Consider the following 11394-nt stretch of genomic DNA (forward strand, 5'->3'; position numbering starts at 1 on the left):
CATTAGCAGGCTGAGTTCCCTATGCTGTGTGTGTGTGTGTGTGTGTGTGTGTGTGTGTGTGTGTGTGTGTGTGTGTGTGTTGCGTGCGTGTGCATGTGCATGTGCATGCCAGCCAGTGTGTTTTGTGTTAATGTACTCTTGTCTTGTATGAAGTACTACAGAATACCTCTGTGTTTTCTATTCAGCTAATGTGTTATTATCCTTTTCTCTCTCTTACATTTACATTTACACACGGGTCACTGCTTTATCTCGCTTTCAATTTCCCCTCTCTGTCATTCTCCTTCTCTCTGTGTCTCATTCTTTGTTCCACAAAAGCAAAGCTTTTCACATGTCAAGGGACCATTTTTCTATATACACCCCACATGCGCACACACGCACGTGCGCGCGCACACACACACACACACACGCACACACACACACACACACACACACACACACACACACACACACACACACCTAAATTGCATACATTTTACACATGGGATCATTTTTACACAACTGTTCTTTAAATTAATACAGTTTTCTTGTCAAGGGATGCTTTTGTTTTAATACACTAGCATGTAATTTATTTAAATTATGATGCATGTTATATACCGTAAATTCCGGACTATAAGCCGCGGCTTTTTTCCCGTTTTTTGGCCTTTTTTGCCCCCTGCGGCTTATATAACGGTGCGGCTTTTCTATGGATTTTTCCAGCAAACGGCCACTCGGGAACCTCCAAAATCTATGGATGTTGGTATGAGGCAGAACGAGAGCAAGACAGACATTATGAGAGCGAGACCCTGATTGGATGATGTTGCAAAAAATGTGCCTCGCGACCTGATTGGAGCACTGTGCCACTACTCTCTCTCAGCCACTACGGTAAAACACCCTCCCTCCCTCCTCCCTCGCTCCGGGGGGAAAAAGGCAGCGATTGAGCCTGTAGGACAGTCTGAATGAAATTGAATGTAACATTCCCAATTCTATGTATTACATTCTAAAAAACTAACAGCAACATTTTGGAAGGCTAAGCCACACAACTAGCTCGTTGTAATCTAACATCATGCTTCAAAAGATGGAGAACTGGCTGTGTTACGACGATGGCGGCGATTGAGCCTGAAAGCCATGTCTGAAACAGTAGCGAGACAGGAACAACAACAGCAGCAGCAGCAAAGGATCATGCACAAACCCGAGACGAAAGGGACTGTCCGTCAGGGCGCGGACGACTGTGTGTCAGCAACTCCCTCCCGACTACCAGGAGAAAATTACAAACTTCGGCGAATTCACACAAAGAAAGATCAAGGAATATTCCATCGGACCGGAGCAGATCATAAATATGGATGAAGTGCCTTTGACGTTCGACCTGCCTCTCACTAGGACTGTTAACAAGAAAGGTGAATCGTCCATCACGTTGAGAACCACAGGTCACGAGAGAACGAATTTCACTTGTGTTCTTGGCTGCACAGCAGCTCCCGCCGATGGTGATTTTTAAGCATCTCACAATGTGTGATTTTGTCTGGGGATTAGTGACCTGACTTTTGTTTTGTTGAAATGTTAATAAATGGGAGCTTCCCCAAACAGCCATCTCTTTCCCGACAATCCCCTCTGTGCACGAAGCCTTACATATGGTAATTAAACATCAAAACACCCGCGGCTTATAGACCGGTGCGGCTTATAGAAGAAAAAAATAGTCACCTTTGAAGGTGCGGCTTATAGACCGGTGCGCCTTATAGTCCGGAATTTACGGTACTCACAATGCACAAAATGCTTTTGATTACTGTCTTCTGCTTACTGTGTGTGTGTCTGTGTGTGTGTGTGTCTGTGTGTGTCTGTGTGCTTGCGTGTGTGTGTGTGTGTGTGTGTGTGTGTGTGTGCTTGCGTGTGTGTGTATGTGTGTGTGTGTGTGTGTGTGTGTGTGTGTGTGTGTGTGTGTGTATCATCCATGTGAAAATCTTGCATCAGAGTAAGAGACATGCTTAGGTATGAAGAGATAGGTAAGGGGCTGAGGAATTAAGTAGCACATCCATGTAACAACAATACACGTGTGTGTGTGTTTTCTCTTACTGTACAGTGCCAGCGTTGTGCGCCCCTCTACAACGACAAGCCTTTCAGGTCAGGTGATCAGCTCCAGCCAATGAGCTGCCGGCCTTGCCGGTGTCACGGCCACGCCCACTCCTGTCATTACGACGTCCGAGCCGATGACCAACCGGACGAGCACTATCGAGGAGGGGGAGGAGTCTGTGACAACTGCACGCACAACACTACGGGTACATTGCTAAGTACAGTTACTAACACTACGGGTACAGTGTTAAGTATAGTAACTGTTCATCATGATGTTGATAATAAATGATGACGATTTGTCTTACTGCCCTGCTCCACTACAGCCATAGAGACAGTCCGCATGTCTGGGAACGCCCATACAGGCTCTAGGAACGGCCACAATAGACGCCGGGTTAGCTGGCTCAGCCTGGCTGGGGGCGGGGTCAGGGTGGGGTAAATTCCCCCGTTCTATCCATTCAGCAAAGTTAGAATTTAGCCCAGGCAGACACGATCGGGGATTTAACCACCGCAGTAAACGCACATCTGAGCAGACGTCTTGTTGTGTTCTGCTCTAGAACCCCCAAACCTGTAGTTTAGAGCCGCAGCACCGTCTTTTGGTGAGTCAGCCCATGATGAGATATATCGGCGGTTTTACCCCACTCGCGCGCCAGCCGTTTAACATTTTGTGGGCGTTCCCAACTTCCCAGACATGCGGACTGTCTCTATCGGCGTCAGGCATCGAGGGAATGATTCCTTTACCAGCACTGAAAGATGCTCCACTGCTCGCGTTGCGTATGAGGGCTGCATCTTCTGCATTGAAATAAGTTAAACTGATTGTTGTCTGATGAATCCATTCCAAAGTCAAGCCGCTCTGTGGAGCAGGGAGAAGGTCAATGCTGGTGGCAACGCAACGCTGGTAGTGGAGCTCACGGCTGGGACCCACCAGAAGCATCTCTGAAAGCAGCGCATCACAGAAGCGTTGAGCAGGGTCCTGGTGCCATTCACACCGGAAGTGCTCTGTTTTGCTCCGCTCACAACTTGTATTGACTTCATGCCCGGCTGCACTCGGCGGCCACTCGCTGCTTGCGTCAAAAATAGATCCGACGTGGAAACTCGCTGCAGCGTGGCGAGGCGACGCCGCCTGGTGTGATCGGTCTCCCCTGTTAACAAGGAAGCCGGAAAGAAGCATTTCCGCATTGGATACTGTACGCTTCTGGGGCCAGTTGCACCAAGTGGTCTTACGACTGGTCTTAAGCTACGCCGGTCATAACTTTACGACCTAACAGCTACGCCGGTTGCACCAAGAGGGCTTAAGCCTTCTTTTCACTACGCCCAGGCGTAACTCTTACGCCTGGTCAGGAGGAGGCGTAGTGCCTGCCTGTAACAGAGATCTCCGTGTATATCAGCGGAGACCTTTTTGAGTCCTTACCGTCATCGTCACCGTCATAACGTCGCCATCGAAGCATGATGTTGATTATAACAAACTAGTTGTGTGGCTTAGCCTTCCCAAATGTTGCCGTTAGTTTTTTAGAATTTAATACATAGAATTGGGAACGTTACACTCAATTTCATTCAGACTGTCTGGCACTCAATCGCCGCCATTTTTCCCCCGGAGCGAGGGAGGGTGGGAGGAGGGAGGGTGGTGCAACAGGCATAAATCCACTCTAAAGACTGGTCTTAACTAAGACCGACGTAGGAGTTACGACCAGGCATAGTTAAGACCACTTGGTGCAACCGGCCCCTGGTGTGTTTGGGGTGTCAAGCGCTATGCTTACCTTGTCTTGTGTTTGAAGTAATGCTTTGAATACTTGCTGCAAAACCCACTGGGAGAAATCAAGTTGAAACTTGAACTTGAAATGAAAGAAAATGTACTTATCCCCCCCTTCCCCTCAGGTAAGAACTGTGAGCTGTGTACAAGTCACTTCTTCAGGCTGGAGCAGTCTGATCCTGCTTCACCTGACGTGTGTCGGCCCTGTAACTGCCACACTGCTGGAACAGTCAACGGCAGCATGGAGTGTGAACAGGTACACACACGCGCGCACACACTCACACACACACACACACACACACACACACACACACACACACACACACACACACACACATACACCCCTACAGATTTGGTTCAGAGACCTAACATTGATATATTGATTGTGTTAAGTTTGTATTCCCAACACCATATATCAACCAGTTGATGTGGGAGGAAGACACACACACACACACACACACACACACACACACACACACACACACACACACACACACACACACACACACACACACACACACAGCCAGTATGTAAAACTGTCATTAACAGAATTAATGAACAAACAAACTAACAAAAACACACACACGCACGTACGCGCGCGCGCGCGCGCACACACACACACACACACACACACACACACACACACACACACCACATGCACACGTATAGACAAACACATGCAGACACACAAGAACATGTTGAAATGTGCAGACCCAAACAGACACACACATTTCACTTGTTTTGTTGGTCATGGCAGCCATTGTCGCTTGTCTGAAGAAACAGTGGATAACACACACACGCACACACACACACACACACACACACACACACACACACACACACACACAAATGTACCACAAATAGTTACCAACAGGAAGGGCGGATAACAAATTAAACACACACACACGTGCACACAAAGTTGTCAATAGAAATCCTGGATGACAAATTCAGAATCAATCCTGGGATCAGTTCCTCGGAGAGTGGGCGGAGACTGATATACATACATTTGAATAACCAATCAGACTCATCCCCTCCAATAACCAATCACCGTTGCTTCCTTGATTTCTTGTGTGTGTGCTTTCATTTCAACCCCTGTATTCTCAAGAACTCATTATTGCAACTTATAACACATTCAACACAACAATGGCAGATTCAGGCTGTTGGAAGGGCAGGTGGCCACCTACTGCACAACATGGCCCCCTCTGCCAGCGTGGGAAAAGTACTGATGCATCATGGGCTTTCCACAAGGATATGCCATAGCCAGCCAGTGGGGAAAAGTAGCCTGCTAGGGGGGTCCGGAGGCTTGCCCCCCGGAGAAAAAAGTTGGCCTTGAAAGCCCAAATTTGATGGCATCTGGCACATTGTAACGCCACTATTCCATTATTGCATATTTGAATGAGTTAGCCTCCCCGATTGTAAACATATCGTGAATTATTGTAAACTACCTCCATCCCCTCTATCTCTCCACACCTTCTCTCCCTCTTCTCCACACTGCCTCCATCATATCCCTTTCTCCCCCCACTCCCCTCACCTCTCCCCCATCTGGTACACTTGACCCCTTCCTCTCCCTCCCCCCTGGCCTCTCCCTTCCTGTCTCCCCTGCAGGTGGGAGGTCAGTGTGGGTGTAAGGCTGTGGTAACAGGCCGTCAGTGTGCAGACTGTTTGCCTGGCTGGTACGGCCTGCAGGCCTGGCGTCCGAGGGGCTGTGTCCGCTGTAACTGCAGTGACATCGGTGTGGTTGGCACCTCAGGAGGAGGAGAGCCCAGCTGTGACCAGGGCACGGGGCAGTGCCAGTGTAAAGCCCATGTCACAGGTACTTCTACAGTATATTGGCCAAGGAACATCTGTGTGTGTGTGTGTGTGTGCATGTATGTGTACGTGTGTGTGTTGAGTTTTTGTTTTTGTTTGTTTTTTACTTTTTATTCATACAGAGGGAGTCTCACTGAGAGCAATGCTCTCTTTTTCAGGAGCGCCCTGTTCACATTCACACACACACATTCATACCTGGAAGCTGACCAGTACAACCACATTCTGATCTGCTGGCCACTGAGCAGCTCCACTGGAGCGGTTGGGGTTAAGGGCCTTGCTCAAGGGCACCTCAGTGGTGGTAATGAGGGAGGGGCAAGCGCTGCCTTTTCACTTTCCCAACTCAGATTTATCCTGCCGGTCCCGGGTGTTGAACCAACGACCTTCCGGTCACAAGCTCGCTTCTCTAACCTTTAGGATACCACTGCCTATAGAGCTCAACAGGCATGTGACTTTTCATGATGTAATTTGCCCCGGAAGTAAGTTCGGCATCCATGTTCTCCATAGACATTTCGATAAATCCAAATATAACGAGTTTTAAGGCTCGAACCAAAAAAAAAAAAAAAATCCCCGTTATTTTTTGTTCTTGCTTAAACCGAGTGTTCTATTTCATCCCTGCTGACCGCCAGAGGCGGTGCTTAAGCACTGAATATTCCCCTTCGCGCATGCGCAGTTCGAGTATTGTATACCAACAATGTCACCTGTGACCCCCTGGATGACCGGACAGAGGTTATATCTTCCGGTGTCATCAGGGATCATTTCCTTTTCAACTTCTCGCGCGCAGAGTGCTTTTGAAAGCATTACCGAGATACTTCATATTAAAACGTTAAATCCGTTGCTAGTAGTTCCGCGGCCGTTGTTGGTCGGAGCAGCGAACGTTCGCCCTCCAGGAGCTGCGACGGAAATATCTTCCTCGTATGAGAGGAGTTATTTTGTGTTCAGGTGGACGCTGCGGCGTTCTTTCGCCGGTAAGGCAGTGTTTTCCACTTCCCTCTCCGGACAAGGTGAGGTGACTTCATAATTGTTTGCAAAGCTGTATCTTCAACGATACCTACTGCTGCAGACTTGCCGGTGAGTGTTGCGTTGCGCAGCCTCCTCCCGGCATTACAAGTGTGGGGGTTGCGTTAGCGCTTCCCGGTTGTTATTAGTTATCGTTATTGTTATGTAACTTGAATAAACCTCTGTTGGGGAAGGCTGCGTGCGCGCTCCCTCTTCCCAGCATATGGCCTCATTTGTTCATTAACGTTATAGCTTCAGCTCTATGATTAGAGTTTTTTCGTTGTAAGAGTGGTTAAAAGAAAAAAAAAAAAAAAAAATAGCCTCTGCTGGTGTAGGCAGCGTACGCGCTCCCTTCCCCCAGTATATGGTCTCATTCTGTTCACTAACGTTATAGCGTCAGCGCTGTGAGTAGTGTTTTCATTTTGGATGAGTTTAGATGTTTTGTTTGGCTAACCACTGCTAGTGACAGTAATATTAATTAAGATATATATTAATTAATTACATTGTGTGTATATATATATAGGCTACTGTGTGAGTAAGCCTCTGCTGCCTGCTGGTATAGGCAGCGTACGCGCTCCCTCCCCCCAGCATACAGCATCTACAGTAGGGACCAGTTGCGTCCGCGCTCTGGGCTAACTGTAAAGGGTGTGCATTAGCCGGTGTGGCGGTGTTCCTAACTGGTGCCACCATGATGGATAATGCACATTATTGCACATCCTGTGAGGCCCCTCTGCAGCCAGAGGATGGCCATGATCTCTGCCCCGCGTGCCTTGGTCCTGTGCACCTGAGGGAGGCACTGTCGGACAATCCATGCATGAACTGCAGCTACATGCCTAGGGCAGTTAGGGCTGTCAGACTGGCAGAGCTGGAACACCCAATGGGCGAAGGTGACATCCCCCCATCGGGCCAAGTGTCTCCGCTCCAACGTAGGAGCTCTAGGCGTCTGGCTGAGGCCGCTGCGGTTGGACCCTCCAAGAAAAAGACGAAGTCTGACCGCAGTGGGCTGTCATCAAAGGTGGCTCAGCTGTCCGCTGAGCTGGCCCAGATGAGGTCCATGCTCATGGCTCAGCAGCCTGGTGTCCTCTCAGAGGAGGCTGAGGTGCCCACTCCTCCAATGCCGGTGCTTGCCCCAGAGGAGGATACACTCTCCCTGGCAGCTTCTGCGACTCACTTTCATGATTATGGGGAAGACTCATTGGATGGGGTCTCCCGGGCCTCAGGGCCGGGCTCCCATTCCTCCGCTCACAGTTCGCTGACTGAGACGGAGGACCGCCCCATGCGTACGGTCATGCGCAGGGCGCTAGATCACCTACGCATGGAGATACCGCAGCAGGCGGAATCGGCTCCCGCAAGCGCCTTCTTCAGGCGCAGGCCAGCCTCCACTGCCTTTGAGGTCCCTCACTCAGTGGACTACATAAGGGAGTTGCAGGCCTGTTGGAGGGACACTGGAGCTTGCTCCCGTCTCTCTGCCGATGGTCGAACCCTGGCAGCCATGCACGACACGGCAAGAGTTGGCCTGGATCACATGCCAGCTATGGAGCCTGCCATCGCATCCCTCATTGTTTCCCCCGATGAGGCTCTGCGAAGGGATGCTAGGTGCCCCCGACCCCAGTGTCGGATGACTGACGACCTTCTCACAAGGGCTTATGGTGCGGGAGCTCGGGCCGGTCGTATAGGCAACTCCCTGTCACACCTCATGCTCGCCCTCTCTGCTTCACTACAGGAGGGCAATGTGAATGCTGACTCCGTGGCCTTCTGTGATGCGTCACTGGAGGCGTTCGGCCTTATGTCCAGGGAAATTGGACGAATGATGTCCATCCTGGTCCAAACTCGTCGCCAAGTCTGGCTTTCACAGTCTAATTTGACTGAGGCGTCGAGGAGGACTCTCCGTAGCCTCCCAGTGGAGCCAGGAGAGATGTTCGGGTCAGCGGCACAGGAAGCGCTGGAACGAACCATCCAGGCTGGGCAGACCAGACAGCAACTGGCAGGTCTTCGCCGTATGCCTCCGCCCACCAGGCCCAGGGGCCCCTCGGCTGCTCCCCGAGCCCGCTTTCCACCACCAGAGCACATCAGTAGCCGTCGTGAACCTCAGCAGTACACGCAGAGGCGGGGCCGTGACTTTCGGCCCTCCAATCGGCCTCGGGCCCCGGAGCCTGTCCGTCCCCCCTTCAGGGCCCCTAGGGGCCGGCGGGGCGGACATTGAAGCCGCGCGGCCGGCTGTCGGATAATTTTTCCATCAGCAGCTCAGGTACTGGGCTGCTCATACTTCAGACCCGTGGGTGGTTGCCACCTTAACCCACGGGTACAAGCTTCAATTCCGACGCCGGCCCCCAACATCCAGCCGGGTCAAAATTACCATCATACACGACCCGGTGAAAGCCATAGCCTTAGACCAGGAGTTGGCTGCCCTCCTGGCCAAGGGTGCCATCGAGGCTGTAGACCCTCTGTCGCACCCCAGGGGGTTCTACTCGACATACTTCCTCGTGCCGAAAAAGACTGGCGGATTTCGTCCAGTCTTGGACCTGAGGGAACTCAACAAGTTCATGAAGGTCATGCCCTTCCATATGTTGACCACGGCAGACGTTCTGCGAACTGTAGCCCGTGGAGAGTGGTTCACATCCATAGACCTGAAAGACGCTTATTTTCATGTCCCCATTGCCCATCAACACCGGCAGTTTCTGCGCTTTGCCTATCGAGGCCACCACTGGCAGTTCAGGGTGCTGCCATTCGGGCTCTCTCTCTCCCCACGGGTGTTCACGAGATGTGTGGCAGCGGCGCTTGCACCTCTGCAGTCTCAGGGCATGAAGGTCCTTCCGTACCTAGACGACTGGCTGGTCTGCGCACCATCCCGAGCTCAAGTGGCCCAAGATACAGGGTGCCTCCTGTCCCACGTGTCCCACCTAGGACTCAAGGTAAATATGGAAAAGAGTTGTCTAGAACCATCTCAGACCACAACCTTCATTGGGCTAGCATTAAACACTGTTACTATGACAGCCTGTCCGTCCCCACACCGTGTGGACGATATCCTACGCCTTCTTCCCTTGTTCCAAAGGGGAAGACTGTTGCCCTACGTCACGTTTCTTCGGCTCTTGGGCAAACTGACATCCATCGCAGCTGTTGTTCCGCTGGGCTTGCTGTCGCTGCGCCCCCTGCAGAGGTGGCTGAACGGCTTCCGCTTGGACGCCAAGCGGCACAGACACAGAAAGGTCAGAGTGGCACAGCAGTGTCTCCTCGCCCTAGCCCCGTGGAGGGACGGGGCCTATATGGCAAGGGGGGTCCCTATGGGCTCCATCCCGTCCCGCAGGGAGACTGTCACCACAGATGCCTGCCCCGCAGGATGGGGTGCAGTGTGGCAGAGCAGGACGGCTCGCGGGCAGTGGTCTGGGGAAGACCGCGCCGGACACATCAATGTGCTGGAGCTGCGAGCAGTGCACCTAGCTCTCAAGAACTTCCTGCCATACCTGAGGGGCAGGCACGTCCTCATTCGGTCAGACAACACCTCGACCGTCTATCATATAAACCATCAGGGTGGAACCAAGTCGGCACGGCTGCTGCAAGTGTCAAGGGACCTCCTGACATGGGCGGCCCCCCGCCTGATCAGCCTACGGGCAATATATCTACCAGGAGAGCAGAACCACTTGGCAGACTTCCTCTCCCGTCAAAAGCCTCCATCGGGGGAGTGGTGCCTCAACCCAGAGGTGGTGCACACAGTCTGGAGCCGCTTCGGCAGAGCAGAGGTGGACCTCTTCGCCTCAGAGGTGTCGACTCACTGCCCTCTATGGTTCTCCTTAGCGGAGACAACCAGCCCTCTGGGCCAGGATGCACTGGCTCATCCTTGGCCAGAGGGTCTTCTATATGCCTTCCCACCACTTCCTCTGATTCGGCTAGTACTTCAGAGAGTTCTTCAGGAGGGCCACAGGATTCTGTTGGTGGCCCCCTTCTGGCCAGGGAGGACATGGTTCCCTTTGCTGCACAGACTCTGTCGCAGCGCTCCATGGCGCCTCCCCGACAGGAGAGATCTCCTGTCCCAACTGGAAGGTCAGATCTGGCATCCCAATCCCCAACGCCTCCAGCTGTGCGTTTGGCTGCTGGAGGGCCCGAACCACTACTCAGCAGCTGTGTAGACCCTGTCAGGCATACTATAATGAATGCAAGGGCGCCATCCACTCGTCTGCAGTACGACAACAGATGGAAGCTATTTTACAGCTGGTGTATGGGTCGGAGCGAGGACCCAGTACATTGTTCTGTGCCTACTGTCCTTGAGTTCCTGCAGTCCCTCCTGGACAAAGGCCGGGCTCCTGCTACTCTGAAAGTGTACGTAGCGGCAATATCGTGTCGACATGCCAGAGTCGACAATGGCACAGTGGGGAGCCACAGTCTGGTGTCCCTCTTCCTGAAGGGGGCTCAGAGGTTGCATCCTCCAAGAGCCCCGAGAATCCCAGCATGGGATCTTCCCCTGGTGCTGGATGCTCTATGCAGGCCTCCCTTTGAGCCCATGGCACAGGCGGAGCTAAAGTGGGTGTCATGCAAGACTGCATTCCTCCTGGCCATTACCTCAGCAAAGCGTGTCAGTGAGCTGCACGCCCTGTCTGTCAGTGTCTCATGTCTGAGGTGGAACTCAGATGGCTCGGGGGTCACTCTGTGGCCAAACACAGCATTCCTCCCTAAGGTGCTGTCGCACTCACACCTCAACCAGCCAATACGGCTTGCACGATTTGACCCCCCACCAGGAGAGAGGGGGGACAAGCGGGAACTGCTGTGCCCAGTGCGGGCCCTAAGAGCCTATATTACAGCTACCATGT

The 11394-nt window shown here is 52.2% G+C and overlaps 1 protein-coding gene across 1 annotated transcript in view; it reads left to right on the plus strand.

Annotated features, from left to right (window-relative positions):
- The window catches only part of ush2a (Usher syndrome 2A (autosomal recessive, mild)), a gene marked incomplete at both ends in the record, with an annotated part of 353577 nt that overhangs the window by 79910 nt on the left and 262273 nt on the right, over positions 1-11394 (plus strand). Inside the window, 3 exons of the mRNA XM_083650615.1 lie at positions 2051-2246; positions 3913-4043; positions 5393-5600. Coding sequence (XP_083506741.1) covers positions 2051-2246; positions 3913-4043; positions 5393-5600 — 535 coding nt within the window. The remainder of the gene's footprint in view (positions 1-2050; positions 2247-3912; positions 4044-5392; positions 5601-11394) is intronic.

This window comes from Poromitra crassiceps (assembly GCF_964638095.1).
Source record: "Poromitra crassiceps genome assembly, chromosome: 14".
NCBI classification, from domain to species: domain Eukaryota; kingdom Metazoa; phylum Chordata; class Actinopteri; order Beryciformes; family Melamphaidae; genus Poromitra; species Poromitra crassiceps.